General features: G+C 50.2%; 2 protein-coding genes across 15 annotated transcripts in view; both read left to right on the forward strand.

Annotated features, from left to right (window-relative positions):
- The window catches only part of SLC35F4 (solute carrier family 35 member F4), a 108,738-nt gene extending 98,243 nt beyond the window's left edge, over nt 1–10,495 (forward strand). For 11 of the 14 annotated variants that reach the window (XM_080593493.1, XM_080593499.1, XM_080593500.1 and 8 more), the window contains 5 exons: nt 197–416; nt 6,207–6,332; nt 7,515–7,707; nt 9,037–9,126; nt 10,044–10,495. In XM_080593493.1, coding sequence (XP_080449619.1) covers nt 197–416; nt 6,207–6,332; nt 7,515–7,707; nt 9,037–9,126; nt 10,044–10,285 — 871 coding nt within the window. In that variant the 3' untranslated portion in view covers nt 10,286–10,495. Of the gene's footprint in view, nt 1–196; nt 6,333–7,514; nt 7,708–9,036; nt 9,127–10,043 lie in introns of all 14 variants that reach the window. The other 3 variants (XM_080593496.1, XM_080593498.1, XM_080593497.1) reach the window with 2 other exon arrangements.
- Nucleotides 10,496–13,902: 3,407 nt separating this feature from the next.
- On the forward strand, nt 13,903–21,535 carry CCDC198 (coiled-coil domain containing 198). Its single transcript, XM_080593511.1, has 6 exons — nt 13,903–14,956; nt 16,395–16,471; nt 18,478–18,564; nt 18,905–19,003; nt 19,617–19,779; nt 20,858–21,535. The coding sequence occupies exons 1-6, from the start codon at nt 14,563–14,565 to the stop codon at nt 21,082–21,084; spliced, it is 1,047 nt and encodes a 348-aa protein (XP_080449637.1). The 5' UTR covers nt 13,903–14,562; the 3' UTR covers nt 21,085–21,535.

Here is a 21,535-nt window from a genome sequence, read left to right on the forward strand (position 1 = left end):
TATTTGGGAAACTGCTGTTTGAGAAAAATGTAGGTTATTTGCTCTATGTGAATTAACCAATACTTTCTTAGGGGTGTGCAGAGTAGTTAAGAAAAGCACTTAATCGAGTGTGATAAAAGTCTAATGAATGTCTGCTGTGCTGGAGTGAATGCTAAGCACAATTCTAGCTGAGCTTTAAACTCTTTTCTTTCCTTAGGGAATGCAGTCGGATTTTTGGTGAAGACGGTTTGACGCTGAAACTCTTTCTTAAAAGGACTGCTCCCTTTTCTATTCTGTGGACTTTGACTAACTACTTGTATTTACTGGCTTTAAAGAAGCTGACAGCCACAGACGTCTCTGCCCTGTTCTGTTGTAACAAAGCTTTTGTCTTCTTGCTTTCTTGGATCGTGCTGAAAGACAGGTTCATGGGAGCAAGGGTAATGACATGCCTGATTTTCACCTCTCTTGTTTTCATACCTACCCTTAAATCCATAAGCTATTGTGCTACCATAGTGCTGCTGCATTATGGTATGCATATACCATGAAACCATTTCTCATTTCGATTAATGATGCGAACCTGAGCCTTAAGATCAGTTAGAGATGTCAGACTCCAGAGGTAATACAAACTTAGCAGTTACAACTAAGTGTAATTAGATTAATTACAATAGGAGGACTTCCAAATTCTTATAAAACTGTTCTGTCTTGGGTTACAGTGCTGAAGAACACTCAGTTTTATTTTAAACTTAATGATAAATGCTTAGGTTCTAACCAAAGCAATCTTATTAGTTCTTTGAATAGGTATTTTTTTTTCAATAAGTAGCATATTTTCTTATGCCATCCTGTTACATTTTACACATGCATACCCCTCCATACATGTGCCAAATGGGGTTTAAAAGTGACAGCAGCTGCTTTGCATGAGGGTGTGTTTTTCATTAAAGCCTTACAGGACACACTGTCAGTCATATGGAAATGTTTTACTCTTGAAAAACAAACAAACAAACAAAAAAAGAACTCAAGCAAAATTATGTGTGCATGGACCTGGGGAAGAGCAGGCGTGTTTCCTGTGATTTTATGTACCCAAATGTCCTAGTAGCCAGCAATTTAACTTGTTGCCTTTATATCTTGGCTGAGGACTAGGTATGCCCCTTCTGCTGTTTCTGCTCATGCAGGTTGTCCCACTGAAATGATCCACGGCCTCATGGTCTCGTTGGCTACAATCCTGACCGACCTGCCAAGGGCCTTGAACTTAATTAGGGACTCCTTGGGGCAGGTTTGATGCCCAGGACCAGAGGGGCAGTTGGATGTAAGTTCTGTGGAAAGCATGATGGATCGGGATCTCATCCAAATGGGCTTTTATGAAAAATGACAAAGACACCAACATTTTTGGTTAATAGTGAGGTAGAGGGGCTCAGAAAGGAAAGGACAAGGCATCCTGACTCACGGGCAGCCGATGTAGCCTGCTGAGCAGAGCACTGTGCTTGGCCTTTGGGAGCAGAAGAGGGAACTATTTAAAGGAAAACAGTTCCTTGGGTCTCCCAGCGGGACGGGACTGGCCGGGTGGTTGGTCACGGCATGGAGGCTGAGCATCAAACCCCTGCGCGTCGTCACACGAGCAAGCTCTCCTTTGGGTGGGGATCTGCTGGCAGGGGGTTGTTGGACGGGCTCACTGGAGGGTCCGTGTCCCACCAGGGTCAACTCAAAACCAGACCAGACAAAGTGAAGGAGGTTCCCTGGTGTTTCATAGACCCAAGCCGTGGTTTCCTTGAAGGTAAGGACACGGACATTTCACCTTACGGTGCTAAAGCCAGACATCTGTATATTTATTTCATAAAACGTGAAAACATCAGATGAGTGTGACCTACCCTCATGCTGATGGCTAACTCAAAGAATAAGCAGGGTTTGAAATGCTCAGTTCCTCTCTACAGCAGTTAACAGGAGCAGTAACTTCTGAGGCTGTACTTCCCTCCCCGTCCCTTGATCATCTCAGCCTCCTGCTGTTATTACTCACTTGTGCAAGGTGCTACTGAGCCCTGCAGAAAAAATAGGAAATTTTGTACCTTTTAAGCTACTGTTTTTGTCTAAATCAGCTTCTTTCTAGAAGAGCAAACACAACTATTGTATTTCCCTAGCCCACTCTCTTAAAAAAAAAAAAACAAAAAAAACACTCTGGTAAAAAATACTAAAGCTATCCTCAGTTATTAGCCATTTTTCACTGACTGAAAAGAAGTTGCTATAAATATGCATTGGTATTAATGCTCTAAACACTGCGAGGTTTGTACAAAAAATCCTGGCAGAAGAAGTGAAGAGCAAATCCTGCACGTAAAAGAAACCGTTTTTGCTGCTAACTGGCAGATTCTGTATGCAGCGTGCTTGGAAGGGCAATTAGCAGCGTTTTCCAGCAGCCCTCCTGCCAGAATAACACTTAATGATGTTAATAACCACGCAGGAAAGTGTTTTGAGAACTGAAATACGACAAAGCAGCACGGATCCAGCCTCATGTGTTTTGAATGCATCTCAGGCTCTCAGACAGCAGGTGTAATTAGGTTATTTGGACAGCGAGGGGACGAGAAGAAATAAGGGTAATGATATACTCCGAGCCAGTGTTTGTACAGAAGCACTCGGCAGCCAGGAGCACAGCCAGGTTTTTTTCAAAGGAGCTCAGCTCCCAGCAGCTCTGGCAGGGCCGTGGAGCCGCAGGGCATGTCTGCAGCGCATCGTGGTGGGGAAGCAGCCGGTGCGTGTACCTGAGGCAGCTTTCGGCTGCCTGGGCTCGAGAACCAGCGGCCGTGACGGCTCAGCAGCTCTGCAGCAGATCGCCAGCGTTGCCAGCTCCCTGCTGGCGCCCCAGTCCTGGAAAAGCAGCTGCTGGGAGCTGGATTTTCAGGTGGGCTGTCTGAAGACAAACCTGTCGTGGTAGCCGCCTTATGGTGCAGCATAGACTTGCTTGTGGAAGCATCAGCTGGCTGCAGGAGGGCTTCAAGGGCTCCACACCTGGCTGCATTTGAGCTACCTGGAGTGTGCGCTCTGCAGTGCCCTTGGCAGGGATGCTGTAGTGTGGGAAGGAGCCTGCACCCAGCCACAGAGAGAAAAACTCACACCGGAGGAAGAATATACGCATGAGAATGATGTATACATTAATGAGTGTGTGGCTGTTTACCTATAAAAATGCAAAGAGTCATAACTTCAGTGCAGGTAGACCCTTAGCCACCCTGAGCACCTACTGCACTGCCCAGGGAAGCGGCACAGCCTCTGCCCACACCATAGCCCTGTTTGCTTGGCCACTTGTGAATGTCTCATGAATTAATAAGGCAGCCTGTATCCACGTTACACTGGGACTTGGGGAAGTCCAGACAGCTGTAGCTCAGAGCGAGCACAAATATTTAAAATACTTCATGTATTTGAATAGCTCTGCTGGTTTATGATGCTTTGCTGTAGCCGTGTGCTTAAAAGTTCTCAATGTTTGAGCCTTTGGTTGTGTTTCATCTGTTAAGCTGAATTAATGCTTATTAGGTAGGTGCAGAATGCTTTGGGGACAGTTTTCCCCAAAAGAAGGTTGTCTGTAGCACGGAGGCAGATCTCTTCACTGCAGCACCCCATTTTCTGCTATGCTCCAAGTGGAAAAACAAATGTTCTTTACTAAATGTTAGTTGGCACAGCTCTCTTCCAGGAAAAAAAAAAAAAAAAAAAAAAAAAGAGGCAGGCTAATTTCATTCCTTACCTAAGAGGCTCCAAAAGAAAGTTACTACGCTCCTCTGTTAATTAAAAGCTTCGTTTAACGAGCTGTCAGCTACAACAGCCGGCTTTGCTTTGTGACCTTGCTGCTGCTCGTCAGCTCACAGGAGCCTGCAGGATGCGCTCGCAGGTTTCTAAAGCAAACACGCCACAATTGCTAGGCAGAGGTCAACTGTGCTAATGCAGTGATGTGTAATTTGCAGGACGAGCTTCCAACATGAAGTTTAAATAACGTTCTCCCTCTTTTCCCATATCAGCTCATATTTATCTGAAATCTCATGAGATGATGCTCCATAGTGTCCATCATTTTAGTTGTTTCAGGGGAAAAGGCGGCTGGCTTTCTAAATCGTTGATTAAATTAGGAAGCTGTCTCTCTGAATTTGGTGTGGTCAGACAGGGGAGGTGTTTTTCCCACCAGGAAGGATCTCCCCGCGGGGATGATGGATTTACTCCTCGCCCCTAGCACAAGGCAAGGGTTCTCCTGCTGGGTCCGGGTGTTAAATCTTCATCCTTTCCATTTGGAGAAGGGCATCACTATCGGACTTTTCTATTTTGTCTTGTGGGAGATACTGCTTGAGATATTGCTGCTGAAGCATTGCAGCTGACAGCTGAAACGCTACGTCTGAATTCATGTGCGAGGCAAGGTGGATAACGCAGCCTCAGATTAAAACAGACACGCAGCGCAGCAGGGCAAGGGGGAGGCTTCTGAGGACTAATAGGAGGTGTCGTGCTGGTTTCTGAAAGGTCCTGGGTCTAATTCTGCATTGCTTCCAGGCCGGGCCTTTGTGGTATTCGTATGCTAGGATAAACCGTAAGGAGGAACAGCAGTATTACAGAATTATTACATCATCTATCAGGGAGTGTAATGATAGGACAAGGGTAAGAGTTTTAAGTTAAAGAATGTAGGTTTAGGTTAGATATAAGGAAGAAATTCGTCACAGTGAGGGCGGTGAGGCCCTGGCGCAGCCTGCCCCGAGGAGCTGTGGCTGCCCCATCCCTGGCAGTGCCCAAGGCCAGGCTGGATGGGGCTGGGGGCAGCCTGAAATGCCACTGAAACTCATTCTTCTAAGAGAATTTAACTTTAGTTTACTCAAAGGTCCTTGGATAGAAATAGGTTTGAGGTCAAAGTCAGCATTGCTGCATCTTGGGTGCTGGTTTGTGGTCCCGTGCCACCCCTGCCCCGAGTGCTGCAGGGGGAGCAGCAGAGGGTCAGCTCTCCCAGGACCCAAACTCACTGAAGCAGTGAGGCCAGGTTTCCATTTAGGCCCTGAAAAATGCAACGTGCTCCCCTATCTGCCTCGATAGGCTGCAGCTGAAAGTCCTACGTCCTCAGGTGGCTGTCCTGGGGGCACGAAAGGACTCAGCCCTTCTCCAGAGGGGCCTGACCACCAGGCTGTTATTCAGGGAAGGGGAGGGAAGCCACCTTGTCCCCTCTTCCTGAGGTTTTTCCAAATCTCATTGAACCTTTGCATTACACCCGAGAGATGTGGGTATATATGGGACCCCAGCCCTCGCCATTAGGCTGGGGGGACCTGAATTTCAAACGCCAGCCTTGAAGTTGGCCCAGAGCCACGTCTGCTTAATCTGACCTGTGGGCGGCACACAGGGTTACACCGTCGAGGATAACCGCATTTGTTTCTTAGCTTGTATGAACGGGGAGAGCCCTCCTCCTCTTTCTCACTGGGGAGTTGTGTGATTTAATGGATATCTGATGACAGAGAAGTGTCCAATCCTTAAATACCGCTGGTGATTCTCTAACAGCCAACCCTGGGTATCTGCAGTTGTGCTTCCTCTGCTCTACACCGAGCTCTAGTAATGAGCGACCTTTTTTATAACGACAAAATGTTTAATGTCACAGTAATTCCTTTTAAATCTATATAAAAATCTTTCCGAAATGGAGCTGCAATTTTCCACAGGTCTGAGGAAATGCGTTTTCCTTTAAGTCTGTGGAAGTTAATTATTCAGCACCTTTGAAATGTAGACTCTGTATTTACCTTCTTAGAGCAATTAGGCAGAGAGAAGGAGTTTTTCAAGGAACAAAGTATGGAGGGATCCCTGACACTGCTTGGAGTTCCTTGGAGTCAAGACCCGGGATTTCAGACATGGTGCAGATACTTAGTTCTGTTGTTTGTCTTTGAAGTTTCTTAGAAGCTCTGTCTGGGCTCTTCAGATGAGGGACACACACACATTTGCATTTCAGTGCTTAGATTTCAATTCAAATTGGTCAAATTGGTGGCTTTGCTCAATATTTGTCCTCTTGTATAGTTGAGCACAACGTCTTACGATTTCTTGGAGTCATATCTCCCAAGTGGATGCCTTTCATTATGTTTTCCGCTTCTCCCAACAGTTCTTAACCACCTATTTAAGGGAAACGGGTAAGGCTGAAAGTCAGAGAAAGCAGCTAGTGACACTCACTGAAACCCCACACAGCGATAATCTCTTCCCGTGTAATGAAACTGCAGTGAGCTTTATGTCGCTTTGCTTTGTCTGTGCAGATAGTGGCAGCAATAATGGCAATCACAGGAATCGTAATGATGGCATATGCAGATGGTTTCCAGGGTGATTCAATTATCGGGGTAGCATATGCTGTTGGATCAGCCTCTACATCTGCATTATATAAGGTAAGTCACAACTGTTCATTAATATTCTTATTTCTATAATGTTGGATGTTAAAAACGCACAAGTACAAAGTAAATCCCTATGAAATAAGTACTTTAATTTATTCACCCCTCCCGCATCATTCGTGTTGTGCCCGGGCAATGTCACAACATCAGAAAATTTACTAGGAGGGCAATTAGTCTGGAGCTGCCGAATACTCAGCGTGCCTTTGCTTTATGAGCCTTTAATGAAATCTCCATTATTATGCTGCAAGGAGTTCGGTATCATGTTTTAATCATTTCCTGCCACCGCGCTTTATTGACACCGTTTCGAACGGGCTTGCCATATGCAGCGGGAGGAGAGGGAGAATGCGGCGAGCGCCGCTCTCCTCCAGCGAGGACAGATGTCTCGTCCCCGGTCCGCAGTGCAGCTCTCTTGCATATTCTGCTCTCGTGCCAGGCTGGGAGCCCCTGGTGCAGCCTGTGCCTTGCAGACGTGCGGCGCTTTGCCCCGGCTGTGTGAAGGCAGTGGCTGCCCTTGAAGGTGAGGGGTGGAGAAGGGAGGGATGTATGACCTAGAGGCAGGGTGGGCTAAAGGTGGCTGTGGTTATTGCCAGATCAGGGGGGGGCAGAGAGTGTGTGAAGACGGGCAGAAGTTCAGACTTGATTGTGGCAGGATGAGAAGTTCCCTCCTGGTTTTAGATTTTGCTGTCTCTCGGATAAATTCATTGTGAGCATTCGTGAGTCCCTCAAAGTGTATGAATTTAGGGTCGTCTAGGGCAAATCCTCCACAAGGCTCGTGCTGCCTTCAAGCAACTCTGAAGCGAGTTTCTCCAGGCTAGACGTTCCTCTCACAGCCCCCCTCCAGTAACTTTCACTGCAAGGGCCGCGTTGTCTTTGGCTTCATAATTACACTCACTCCTCTTGGCACTTTGTGCTAAGCTTTGTTCTACAGACTCAACCTTCCCCCTGTTAACAACAACACGGTACCTCTCGTTGTGCTAAAATGCAAGTAAGGCAGAAATCATCCCCAAATCTCCCTTGCAAAACTCTCCTTTAGTGAGAGCCTAGGCTGTGGCACCGTGTCCTGGTCAGGGCTGCCCCTGTGCCCGGCTCTCCCCGAAGGAACAGAGGACCCTGTGCAGGAGGACTTTGCTCTCCAGGACAGACGTGAGCCTAAACCCTCCTCTTTGCTCTCCTTTGCAGGTTTTGTTCAAGATGTTTCTTGGCAGTGCAAACTTCGGGGAGGCCGCTCATTTTGTCTCCACCTTGGGCTTCTTCAATTTAATTTTCATCTCGGTTACCCCCATCATACTGTACTTTACCAAAGTGGAGTACTGGTCGCCGTTCTCTGCTGTGCCGTGGGGTTACCTGTGCGGAGTGGCTGGCCTCTGGTTAGGTACGTGATAACGTGTACTCATTTCTCTGTTTCCTCCTCCTGTCCCCCGTACCAAGTGAGCGTCAGACACAAACATTTCCCCTCTGATTAGCAGCAAAGCTCTCACAGTGAAATCTGGTCCCAGTGCAAATGGGTACTCCTTGATGAGCGAGTAACAATTTCATAGGAAGCCTTAACACGAATCTTAGTAGCAGAGAATAAACACGAAGCAGCCTTACTAATTGTCCACGTCTCATCTTCACGTTCCTACGGTGGTTTTATTGATATTTCCCTGTCTCTGGCACAGTCTGATCGCTATCAATTGAATTTCAAAGGGCTGCATGTACTCAAGCAGCTCCTGCCGTGCACTGATGTGGACTGGTATGCACACACCAATATGGGGACCCACCGGGGTGGGACACTTTGTCTGTATCATTTCCTGCAGCCTCCACCTCCCCTCCTCTCTTCCACAGCACTTCTTTCAGAGCCCCAACGGCTATCCCGTAGCCAGGCAGAATAGCTATTGGATTCAGCCCAGGGTGTTTTAATTTAGAGGTATAAGAACATACTTCCCTTTACTAAAGTCTCTATTATTTCATAATTGAAGAGGTTTGCCTCCACTGCAAGTATATTAAAAGGAAACAAAGAGGATGCCAGTGCCAGTACATAGCATATAGTGCAGCCATCCTGCGGGGTGGCAGGACTGACGGCTGAGGTGTCGAGAGCAAGCCTTTGCCATTCCTTGAAGCTACTCTAACCTGAGCTGCAGCTTCTCTGTCAGCACCCAAGGGAAGAAATATAGGGATGACTTACCACCCAGAGTTCCGCCTGAAAATATAACCCCAGGCAGGAGGAAACAGCATTGTGGAGCAGACAGACCTGCTCCTTCCACACAGGGGACTGCCACCGGCAGAAGAGGAATGCCTAGGGAGTGCCACACTGCTCAGCACCAGCCTTGGCTCTGAGAGCTTGCTGCTCCCTTACGGCAGCACCCTGAAGGATGGTATGAAAGGGAAGTTTTACAATTGGCTTTTGTTATCTCAAGAAAATTGAAGCTGGATGGGAAGACTGTTACTAAAAACAAAGCACCCCATAAATCCATAAATTAAAGGCGTTGAGCATTTGTACTTCTCTCCGCTTTCAGCTTGCCTTTGACATGGCAGCAAAACCCTGGTCTCACTACAGCGTGCTTGGTTAACCTCACAGGGTAATTGTATTTACTGCCCATTAGAGCCTGGGTTCCCTGCTGCTATCACCCCATCACACTCGTGGGGTCAGGGTGGAGGAAAAATGCCTGGCTCTAATGCTTTTCTGCATAATCATATATTATTTTTTCTGTTTTTTCCCCAGCGTTCAACATTCTGGTTAATGTTGGTGTCGTGCTTACGTACCCCATCCTGATCTCTATCGGCACGGTGCTCAGCGTCCCTGGCAATGCAGGTAAAGTAATGCACTCCTTGGTTGAAAGAGAAACGTGGTGGCACACAGCAGAGGCACTTTATTGTCTAAATGCTCAAAATCTGCTGCCACATATTTCACAAACGATTCCGTCTCATTCACCTTCCACGGCTGCTCCTGGTGGTGGTGGGTGTTTCAGTTAGTAAAAGCCTTTTTTTAAATCTTTATTCTTTGCTGTGGAAGTGATGGGGTATGTCCATCCTGTGCACAGGAGAGGGCAGGCTGGTTGCCACCATGTCTGCTGAGACGTGGCAGGGGGCAGCGTGCCACTGCCGTGGCTCGGTGCTGTGCTGGTGACCTGCCGTGCAGCACCAGGGCAGGGTGCGTACGTGGGATTTTTGGCCAAAGCTCGTTCTTCTTGAACAGCTGCTGTCTCTGCTCTTCTGATCTCCTCCTCCACCTCCCTGGCCTTGCAACTCGAGGTGTCTGAGCATGTTTTCAAATAGACGGCTATTTATAGGCGTGTGCAGGTCAGAGATGTGAAATGTGGTTGTCGGTACCTGGACGAGGCTGCTGAAGGGCTCAGATGTGCTGTTACTGCGGCTTGTGGAGCTGGGAGGCCGGGCCTGGAGACATCATCTCCAGCTCTCTGACCTCCCTACTGCTGACCTCTGCAGCACAAGGAAGTGTTATGCTGATTCAGCCTGCTACAGATAAAAGAGTTACCATAAAACACCTTCCCTCTCAGAGCAGAAATGGAAGCATTGAGGCTAAACTGGCTTTTTGAGGCTTCCTTTTTTGAGGCTATGCCCTGAACCCTAGGAGCTGGTCACTACAGGACTTAGGGCGATGTGGCCTCTATCACAGCCAGAGCACAACGCGCAGGTTTTTGCCAGGCTGCTCTGATGCTGTAGTTCATCCTGCTGCATTTTGATGGCCTTGTTGTTTCTCCTTCGCAGCTGTAGATCTCCTGAAGCACAAAATGATCTTCAGTGTGGTGAGGCTGGGAGCCACCATCATCATTTGCATTGGGTTTCTGCTGATGCTGCTCCCCGAGGAGTGGGATGAAATCACCCTGAGGTTCATCAACAGCTTAAAGGAGAAGAAGAGCGAGGATCACGCCGACGACATCACAGACTCCAGCGTACACACGAGAAGCAGAAGTAGAGCTAACGGGACAGTGTCTATACCACTAGCTTAGGGCTGGTGGACTTGAACTGCACGCGGATGTATATTCTGTGAATATAGCTTAAATTTCCTCACTACTTGTATGCTTAACGATGACATTTACTCTGAGCTGGGGATGAACTGTAAGATAAGAGAAATACATCTATAAGAAATGTTTACATTTATACAATTATCAAGGAAAGGGTGTAAATAACCACAATAAAATGTTTTCTAATAAAAACCATTTAAGCTCTTGTCTTACTGATCTGGTAGGTTTAAAATATGGATCAAGTCTACATCACTGGTCTTCTGGTGGCAAAAGTAGAGCTGTTCTCGAGGATACAAATTTTCAACATTTCCAGCTAAGTCTCAAAATTGAACACATGAATTTAGCTTCAAAATATACCAATCTTTCGGTAAGGCAGTGGGTATGGAAAGCAGCTCCAAACCTCTCACAGAAGTCTCGAGAAGCCATTTGTGAAGGAAGCTGACGTTCACATTGCTATTAGGGATTGTTATCAGAGTAATTATCCTGTGTCACGCAAAGAATTAATCTTTCATTAGGTTACACTGTTGTGAAATATGTGAGGAAAGCTACTCCGCACATAATAACAGAATGCTGCAGTGCTGTTTGCCCTCTGGTGCTGCACACTCGTCTCCTCTCCGTTACGTGCTGTGCCTGCAGGCGGTGGAAATCAAAGGCTCGCTCCTGATGCCCGAATCGACGTGACAGCCAGGACATTGTCAGGGACAGTGACATGGCCACGTGCTGTCGGGACACCTTCCCTCCCAGTCTGGTGGAAGCAAGAAATCCCTTAGTGAATGCAGCAGAAGAACCGACCCCACTCAGGGCTCCCATGGCTGTGGGCGCCCAGCTGCAGCCAGCCTGGGAAGCTCCCGGCGCCACCCCATGGCTTCACCCCCCGAAAGGGACCCAGCTCCCGCACCAGCCCGGCAGCAGCCAGAGCCACACCGAGCTGCGCCTCCTTCCAGCAACCTCCTAGATTTGGGGTGCCTTTAGTAAAGCCGAAACAGCTTTATTTATTTATTCGTTCATTTTTTCCTTGCAGAAAAGCTGCGTTCCTGCCTGAACAATGAGCTTCTCGTGAGAGATTGAGCACCCCAAATCACCGGCATCCCTGGGAAATGCCAGTTCCCATTTTCTAGAGCTTTTCCTTTGGACCAAACATATTTTTCTTTAGCTCCGCAGTGCAAAACCTTTCAAAAGCCAAAACAAACAAACCAGCCAAGCCAGCTCCTTCCCTAACTCACTGGGTAATTTAGGATGGCTGTTTTCTGTTGCAGCATTCCTAGGATCAGTCATGCAAGATGACTTATATTTGAGAGTGCTTGATATGCGGACAGAAACTTTTTTTTCCTTTTTTTTTTTTTTTTAATTTAAGAAGAGTAGAAGCAACTGGAAAGAAGTGCAGATTGCTGAGCTCTACCGGCCTGCCCAGTGCTTGTGCTTTTGATTTCCAGTTAGGAGGGCTTTTTTGACAGTATTTCTGCCAGAAAAAAAAAAAAAAAAGATTAAGAAGGGGTTCGTGATGAATAGTATTGGTTATATGATAGCAACAACAGTGTTTGTTATTAAATAAGAGCACAGCCAGCACGATGTACAAGAGTGCTGATTGCGCGCTCACCTCTCAATGGGCACATGTGGGCTTGTGAGTCGTGGGGCCCCACGTGAACCCCACAATTTGGGGGGACCCTGGCGGTATCGTGAGTTCAGGAGCAGCTGTGGCAGGGCTGTGGCAGGGCTGGGGCCGGAGGGTGGTGCAGAAATCACCCTGTCCCCATGGGCGTTAGGGCTTAATGCTGCTGCAAGTGCAGCCATTCGTGGCGATAATTACAAATGCAGCCTTTAATTTGACTCTCTTCTACCTGATGGTTTTTATCTTTAATGTTTGTCCATATAAACTGTTTGCTGCAACCAGCAGAGCTAACAAAATACTCATTTACATTGAAAACTAACAAAACACCATAGCTCAGGCTCTTTTATCACATGGCTACACAACAAGAGCTGGAAGAACCACCTGAACAAGCATCCCGCTTGCGCTAAACCCAGACATGTAAGGTCTGGGTACCCACGTAGTCTTTTAAATGTCTCTTCTAGCATTTGAAGAGATGGGCTCAGAGCTTCAACCACTGCTTTTGAAGAAGTCAGTCATTAAAAATATCTTGAAAAAGTGACCCGTGCCGAACAGGCGATATGGATGGGACGATGCGGCTGAGAGCAAATAGCACATGGCTGCTGGAGCACCACCCCGAGCCCATTTTGGAGCTGATATATTCCTTTACACTAACAGAGAGCTTTAGAGATGTGTTTTACTGAAATTTTAGTTCCTGCCAAGCTGAACACATGGAGAACACAAACATTTCCTTGTAGTACGCGTTGATGAGGACCTTTTGGCAAGCACTCGTGGCAGCATCTTCAGGCACAGGACTGGATCCTTCAAGGAACCTCATTGTGTATTCAGCAGGGAAAATAACATGAAATCCCAGCGTTTGAGTCAGTTTTCCCCTGCCTGAGACGTTTCATGGCAGAAGGTGTTACTGTGCCAGCCCAACAGGAGCGGGCTCGACGTGAGGCCTAGCACGTGAAGCAGCCCTGATGTGCGCTCCCAGCCCATCCCTGGGGCCCAGCGATGGCCCTTGCGGCCCGGCAGGCAAAAACTGTAGCCATGGAGCTGGCAGGCACGGGGTTCAGGCCCCCTGGGGCCAGCCGTGCTGCCTGGGCACTACCCGGGGCTGAGGGTGGAAGCAGGGCAGCAGAAGGCTTTCGCCGCTCCTCTTACGAAGCGAGGAGGGTAATTGTTTTCTCTAGAGTGCAGCTCTGCCTTTCAACGAGAGAAATCTCATTAAAAAACAAGAAATAAGACAATAAATTGAGGCTATTTTGCTGTTATTTTGGCCTTCTTCACCAGCGTGGATCCCAGCCAGTGAAACGATGCTGGGTTATTGTCCTCTCGTTGTTGCTTGATTTGTTCACACTCCCCCTAAACACGCTGCAAACGTCATAAATGACAACAAGACTACTCGCATCATTTCTCTCCCTCCTGCTTTACTTGCCAGGGAATTTCATGAAGTGCAGATAGGATTTGGGCAAGAAAAGCACAAAGCACACTTATCCCGCTGCGCACACTCACACCACCATCTGCTCCTCCGGGGACCTTTTTCCTGGCGTTTTCCTTTCGGACCTTAAGCTTCCCCCACCCCAGTCATGGTGACAAGGCGTGATGCCCTGAAGAGTGGCTGCCTTCCCTGGGCGTTGGGGACGAGATGTGCGTTTTGGAAACAAACACACAGGACATGTGGCTGTGACATTAACTCAAAACACCTTTTCAAGGCAGATGGGGGGGAAGCAGCCCATGGTTGTGGCTGTGCATGGGACAGGTGCCCTGTGCCGAATCCCCGCCTTGGTTCTCCTTTGCTGCTCAGTGGTTTGGGCTTTTCCATGCATCTTCCTTAAAATGAGAGCATCAGAACACTTGCAGGCCAATTATTTCTTTCCGAACATAATAAACTTGCTGGAAAACCCACTTTAGGCAATGCCGATATTTACAAGACCTAGCTGAATTTAGAGGAAGGTTTCAGGCAATACATGAAATGAGAGGAAGGTACAAAGAGGCTCCGGGGCTCCTGGGAGGAGCTGCGTGGAGTCCCGCACAGCCAAGCAGCTCCCAGCTTTAAGCAGTGCCTTGCAGCACGCACGGCTCATGACGAAGTGCAGCCCTACAGCCCTGATGGACAGGGGTGTGGGGGCTTTAGGGGTGCGCTGTGAGGTTCTGGTCCTGAGGGATGCAGCCTCAAGGTGCTGAGCAGTGCTTCCAGGCTAACAAGGTGGGATTTTCCAGCTGATCCTTAGGCGCTGAGGCACCCCTGGCAGGCGATGTTGGTCCCAGCACTCGTGAATCTTGTTTCAGGAATAATCTTCCCTGCAGATTTTCCAGCCTTGGACACAAACAACTCGAAGCAAACCGTGCCCCAGGCAGGTGGGTGACAAACCTGTAGTATTTTTCCAGCAGTGCCACCACAGCCTGGAGCAGGGATAGAGGATGCTTCTCCCACGCCAGGGCAGGCTCTGGAAGTGCTGTAACCCTTTTAATCCTCTGAACACTGAATTTCCTTCCAAAGGCTGAAGATTTAGCCAAAGAGCCGGTTGTAGAAATACCTCCGGGGCTGCCAGCTGTGGTGGTGCTGCTTGCTGAAAGTGACTTGCAGGTGAAAAGCAAAGCTTGGCGCTGCCTTCCCGGCCTGCTCGGGGCTCACCCGTCAGCAGTGGCCTCCTCCTGTCCCTGCTGGGACATGGCCGGGGCCGAGTCAATGTTTAACCCCCCTGGGAAGGACACACAGGTGCATTCATCCGTGGGAGCCAGCCCGAGCCGGGCAGCCAGCAGGGAGCCCTGTGCTGGAGCACAAGGGTCTCTCTGCCTTCAGGGGGGCACAGCACGAGGTTTCTTCCTTCTCCCAAGGCCCCCGCTCTGCACCATGGGCCTGAGCTCTTCCAAGGCGCACCCCAAGGTGACCAGGGTGGCACCGATGCTCTCCAGCGAGGACCTGCCCGCTCGCCCCATCCCACACCCCGCGGTGCTGGGGGGGCCCATCCTGCGCCCGCCAGCCGTGGGGGAGTGGGGAACCCCCGCATTTCATGGGCAGCTCCCCCCTCTCCGCAACACCTCCTACGGGAGGGCCTCCGCAGGTAAGGGGCAAGGGGGGGGGTTGGTCCTCGGGCTGTCACAGCATAACCCCATAATGTGCACCACTGGGCACATCTGTATTACTTTAATTGGAGTTAGACTCTGGGTAAGGTGCTCAGCAGGCAAAATTCAGCATTAAAATAAATTAGAGCCATGTCTCGCAGCGGGGTAACCCCACAAGGCACCAGTCCCGTAGCAGTGTGTGTCCATGCGCGTGGTGCTCCAAACCTCCTGTACCCAAAACCTCCCCGCAGGCAAGGGAAAGAAATCAGTAAATGCCATTTTCTTTTACCTGTTTCATTTTTAGAAGTGCGTTCTCAAACTACATGAGTGATGTATTAGCTCAGCCTGCTGTCTAACTAAACAAAGCCTCCTAGAGAACAGATATTGTTTATTTTGCAAGGATTCAATTTGGCTAGTGTTAAATTCCTCCTCCTCCAGTGGGGGGCATCTGTTGTTCCTGAAGTGCAAGGTTAAAAAAAAAAAAAAAGTCAAAATGGGCAATTTTTAGGAACGTTTCTCATCAATCCTAACGAAATGCCCTTTCCCCGTATTCCCACGCCATTCCCCAGCCTCCACTCCAAATTCCTGAGTTTTATCCCCAGTTCCCCTCCCTGGGGCTCTGCCAGGTGGGAGCTCAGTCACTGCTTTAAAATGGCACCCAGACACAACGAGGCAGGTTTGGGGGAGACAAGGAGGATTGAGAAATTGTAAAAGAAATAGCTACTGCCCATGGGTGTATTTGTGCAAGCAAAAAAAAAAAAAAAGGCAACAGCGTCCATCCGAGACCAACAGCGCAGAACAGATTCGGGCCCATTGCTCAGCCTCGTTAAAGCTCAGCTTTAATGACTAACAGGGGACTGCTGGTGTGCAGCACATTTCCCCACACGTGCGTATTTTGGGCTGGTTTCCAAAAAAGATGAAGGGCTGGATGTCACCCACTTCTTCTGCAGCCAGTAAAAGTGCCAGGGATAGTTCTCAGTTCCACCTAGTAGTAGTAATAATAATAATAATAATAATAATAATAATAATAATAATAATAATAATAATGTTATTATTAGTAGTAATAATAATGTTATTAGTAGTAGTGATAATAATAATATCTCAGAGACTGAGCAGCAAGAAGGGACCTGAATCGCTGCTTGGACGAGGACACAGGAGACGTGGAGGGTGGTTGTGGTCACGTATAGGGTATTTAAGAGGGTGTAGAGGGAAGAAGAGAGGTACGTGGCGGGCAGAGCTGTTAGCAGCTGCAGGCACGGATACATCCACATGTTATTTCTGCAGCTAACAATAATTTATGCCCAGTGTTATCGGAGTACACAGAGAGAGATGGGAGTGGGACATGCCAAACAAAAAACAGGGCAGAAAATTGTCGCTGGGTACAACACTGGCCCCAAAGTGACTTCATCCTTGTCTTCTCCTTTTCTGACCTTGAAGGGCCCCTTTCCTTCGACACCGTGCCAGCAGATGAAGGCAGCAGCATCATCAAACTGCACCCGCCTCGGCGACCACAAGTAAGGGGTTTGAGGGGCTCCCCTGGCAGAGCCGTATTTTCCCCAGCTGGTCAACCCATTGCCGATCAAGTCCTTGGGTGAGCTTCTCACCTCCCTGCCCTGCTCTGAGACCCCTGTCACACCGACGATCCCAGTCGTCCCCGAGAGCTTCTCTGCTTTCCCAAAATTCATCGAGCAGTCCGCTGTACGTATAGCACTAAGGTGACCCCCCCCTCCCCCGAAGCAGGGGTGCTCTGCTCCAGCCTTCCTTGCTGGGATTAAAATACGCAGCCCTGGCCAACATGGGTGGCTCCGGGAGCACTGAAGGACACCAAGCACTGATGTCCTGAATCGGTGGGAGGATGAGGCAGTAATGAACCCAGCTACACCCTGTAAATTGCCAGGTGTAATCACAGCCTTGCCTAAAAATCTCTTAACCACATGTATTATTTGTAGTCATTGATCTTATTTCTGTCCCAGCTGTATTTAAGTATTGTTAGGGCACTGGCAACACCCACTGCAGGACAAAGCCGCTGCTAATCCCACCTTGTGCTTTGGCCACTGCCACTACAGACCAGAGGGAACGGCCTCAAGCTGTGCCAGGGGAGGTTCAGGTTGGAAATGTGGAGACATTTCTGCTCAGCAGGAGCAGTCAGGCGTTGGGACGGGTTGCCCAGGGAGGTGGTGGGGTCACCGTCCCTGGGGGTGTTCAAGGAGAGGTTGGGCCTGGTGCTTAGGGACATGGTTTAGTGGTGACATTGGTGGTAGGGGGGTGGTTGGACCAGATGATCTTGAAGGTCTCTTCCAACCTTAATGATCCTGTGATTCTGTGATTCTAACTGCCAGCAGAAGCCCCTTTCCCTGCAGGAAGGCTTCCAAAGGAGCGCAGAGCAGGACGGCATGGCCCTTGCAAGGGCCATGTTCCAGCCCCTGACACAACTTTAGCCGACAGCCCCAAAATTTCCCTTCCCTGCAGGACTCGGTTTGCCTTCAGCCTCAGCAGTGCCTCTGAGTGATGCAGCTTGTGGTGTCACATGCTGCCATCTAGTGCCATTTCTTTCAGCTTCATGCTCAGTTTTGTGCGCACAAAACCCGACCACAAGCCGTGAGCACGGGTGGGGAGCAGGACGGGAGGAGCGAGTGCGGTGCAGCGCTGCGGGCACGCGAAGGTTTGCTCCAAATGCAGGTGAACAAGGGAGCAGCAGACAGCGTCCCTTCCACTTCGGCTGGAGACACCAGCTTGGAGGTGACCTGCTGGTACAACCCAAAATAGGGCAGAGCAGAAGCATATATATATATGGGAAGCCACGTGGAAGCTTCCCATTGACTCTAGGGAGCCGGTTTGCTCTTAACTGGGCGTGTTGGGCTGAGCTGGGCTTCCTCTCCAGCACTCCTTCACTGCTGCTGCCTTTTATGTCCTGCAATGATGCCTTCATTTACGGGATGCTTGAAAATGACAGCCCAGGCTTTGGCAGCAGTTCAGGGCGGCCAGCCAACAGCACGGCACCATTTGGAGGACGCCTGCTCATCCTCAGGGGGCTAATGATGTCCCGCATAAAGTGCAAGGCAGGGCTTAGGGATGGAGCCCTTGATGGAAACGGCCTCAAGTTGTGCCAGGGGAGGTTTGGGTTGGACGTCAGGAAGAATTTCTTCATGCAAAGGGAGGTTGGGCACTGGAACAGGCTGCTCAGGGAGGTGGTGGAGTCCCCGTCCTGGTGGTGTTTAAGGGACGTGGGGACGTGGTGCTTAGGGGCACGGTTAGTGGAGGGCTTGGCAGTGTTAGGCTAATGGCTGGACTTGGGGTCTTAGGTAACTGGGATCTGGCCTTGGATGACCTGCCAGGAGACATTTTATTAAATTACAATACCTGTGTGTGCTAAGCATTTGCTAAAGATGCCGATCTCCTTCCTGTATCCCAAGCAGCCAGGCCAGAACCGGAGCTGGAAAAATGTCAAGGTAGTTTCGCATCAGGTTTCATGCTGGCGTGGAAGGGGGAATGCTGAACACTGTAAATATTGCACTTGCAGAGGCTTGAACCCGCCGGCCCTCCACGGGGGATTGCTCCTGCAAAGTCCTGGAGCCAGCACGACGCGGATACAGCCCCAGAAGCCAAGGTGAGGACCAGGAGGGGCCGCACCGACCACGCGCAGCCTCCTCTCCCTGCAGGCCGCGATGTCGGCTCAGACAGCCCACAGCAGAAGCACCTCAGGGGGCAGAAGCACGCGTTCGTGGTTTTAATGAGGATCTTCCACCGTGCCCCAGAGCCGCGAGATGAACTGCAAGCGCTGCGAAAACCTCCTCTGAATTGCTGCAAGTTGGCCGGGCAGGAAAATGCTCACTGCCTTCATCTGGGGAGCACCCGAGGGACCAGGCGTGGGTTTGGGAGCCCGTAGCTGTTTCTTTTCATTTCAGCACAGGCAGATGTCTTTATTTATGTTTTAAAAACCCTTCTAGGCTCTGGAGAAGAGCGGGCAGAGCCTGAGAGCCCTCCCTGGCAGGCGGCAGCACTTGCACAAGCTGCAGATGCTGGAGCTGACCCGCCGGCGCCGAGAGGTAACGTGGGGAGGGCTCTGGGGAGAGGCCGAGGCTCCGAGGGGTTTTCCCATCCTGGGGTCTTCCCCATGGGCGAGGAGGTCTCAATCCTGTGGCTGGGAAGTGTGGATGAGGCTGGGGAGAAGCCCCAGGGTGGTGGGTGCACCCACACCTCCCCGCTGGGCTGGGGAATGTCCCACACACGTAGGAGATGCTGGCACCGAGAGGCAGCCCCGGCTCCTGCTGATGCCCTGCTCCCTGTCCCCATGCCCACAGCCTTCCTCCCCTCCAGAGATGCAGGAACACCCTCCTGCAGGCTCCTTCTCATTCTTTTTTTATCCAGTGGAGTTCTTGAACCCACGAGGTTTTTCCCCCCTAGGAAAAGTTCAGTAATTACTTCTGATTTTTTTCAGCGCTCTGCCCTCGTTTGGCCGTAGCCCATGGAGAAACCACAAACCTCCATCCGGGTCATGTTCTGTCACGTACCCACGTTGGCAAATATGATTTTCCTTACTTAAGCTACCTGGCTGTGTAATTATTTTCAGTGCCAGCCCCCTAATGATATGCCGCGCCGAGCTGTTAAAACGTGTTTGCTCCTCCGCTGCTTGTGCTGACGACTCATTTGCAAACCCAGGCAGAGCTGAAGCGCAATCTCCACAGGGAGGCAAAAATCAATAAACAAAAAATCAAGGAATTCAGCCCGAAGAAAGTCCTTGACACTCGCCAGAGAGGTGACAGCACCGGCAGCCGAGACCTTGTCCCCGCTGAGCACAATCAGCATTTTAATGGAGACCCTGGTAAGCAGAATAGTTTCCCAAGGAGATGTAAAGCTCCCCAGCATCTTAAATACCATCAGAACAGTTTCCCCGTGGAAGCTGTGGGATAGCTGTAGGGTCATAAAACCACAGGCTCCTGCAGGAGCGGGTTCCCACCAGCAGAAGATCCTCATCGTGTCCCATGTGTTCCCCATGTCCCTGCCCGGTGCCAGCACCGTGCCATGGGCTGCGGCCCACACGCGTGGGATGGGGATGTCACAAAATGTGGTGGATTCATAGAATATCGCAGAATATCACAGAATATCATAGAATATCACAGAATCATTAGTGGAAGAAACAGGATCAAGCAGGGGCCTGTTGGATATTGGTGGCAAAGTCCTTAGCTGTCACCTTGTCCCCAGGACGGGGTTTCCCCGCACAGCAGCGGCTCCGTCTCTGGCCAGAGGGCTTTGGGGTGGCCTCTCCTCATGCCAGGGGGTGAATGCCCATGCTAGGGGCTGAACCTTCCAGTAAGCCCTCTCCAGACCTGCGGTACCATGTCCCCAGGGTTGTCCAGGTCCCGTCTGAGCCACCACGTTTCTGTGCCGCAGCTCTCTTCTGCCTGGGGGCAAAAGCTACGCGGGAAGCTTGGTTTCAGGAGGGGATTTGCAGGGCACAGTTCTCGTCCTGGAAAAAAATACTGGGGGGTTTCCCTTGTGGGAAGGCCACCGGGCAGGGTGTTCTGGTGGGACGGCTCTGCTAGACTTGCTGCCACGTGGAGGCACTGGGCACGGTGCTCCCCGACACACACAGCAGGAATCCTCCAGCATCTCGGGCAGGAACGTACTTCCTGGGATGCAACGCGGGGATCCAGCCACCCGCACCTGTGGGGCAGTGCGAAACCACACTGCCTCGCACCAGGCTTTCTAATTTTACCAAATATAATCCCAAACAGGTTATGTCTGGCCTGCCCAGCCCTGGACGTGTGGTCTGGTCTTGCAGGGATTTCTCAGGCTCTTCTTTAGACACCCCCAGCTGCCCGTAGCGGTTGCCACATGAATCCCATGGGCTGGGGCATGGCTCTCAGCAAAATTCCAGTTATTTTCACTTTCTCTACCAGGAAACAGAGGGGATGGAGGACTCTCAGGGCAGCACGACGGCAACAGCAAGGTCGGGCTGTGGCTCTGCAGGGAGCCGCGCACCAGGGACCTGCTCTGGGACACCTCCAGCACCGACTCGGGGGGCTGCGAGGGGGAAGAGAGGAAACTTCACCGCAAACCTGCGCTGGTGAGGACCAGGACGGAGAGGGTTTCTCTCTTCGACGAGTTCTTCGATACGGATTTCTAGTGGCGTGCCTCGGGACGTGCTGAAGGACCGAGCCACGGTGCCGGGGCGCGGGCACGGTGTTTGCAGTCAGCAGCGGTGCTGTGCGCAGGGCGGGTGGACAGGGCCACTGGAAACACGGAGGTGGCCGATGGGGTCGGTAGTGACAGGTCTGGGTACGTGGCTGCGTCTGAACAGCTGGGGAAAAACAGTTTGGACTGAGCAGCAGTAACGTGGGGGCAGGGGGAGGAGGAGGAGGAGGCTGGCAAAACAAACAAGCAGAAGCTGGAAAATGTTCCAGCAGAAGTTCCAGCTGGGATGAAATATTTCCCTTGCCTTTGAGTTGCTCGACCTTTCCGCCTAGCTTGTTTTCAGCCTTACATCCTTTTCTAAGCCACAGAAAAGCAGTTCAAAATGAAAGGTAGAATGATCGCTTTAGGAAGTCTTTCAAATAAATATTTTGGCATTTCTGAAA

This window comes from Anser brachyrhynchus (assembly GCF_964034855.1).
Source record: "Anser brachyrhynchus genome assembly, chromosome: 5".
Lineage (NCBI taxonomy): Eukaryota > Metazoa > Chordata > Aves > Anseriformes > Anatidae > Anser > Anser brachyrhynchus.

Bases quoted from the DNA above. Each gene is read 5' to 3' on its own strand.
- CCDC198 (XM_080593511.1), top strand. From the start codon at position 14,563: ATGGCCGGGGCCGAGTCAATGTTTAACCCCCCTGGGAAGGACACACAG. The intron at 14,957-16,394 runs GTAAGGGGCAAG...CTGACCTTGAAG, and splicing joins CTACGGGAGGGCCTCCGCAG to GGCCCCTTTCCTTCGACACC. The intron at 16,472-18,477 runs GTAAGGGGTTTG...TTGCACTTGCAG, and splicing joins ACCCGCCTCGGCGACCACAA to AGGCTTGAACCCGCCGGCCC.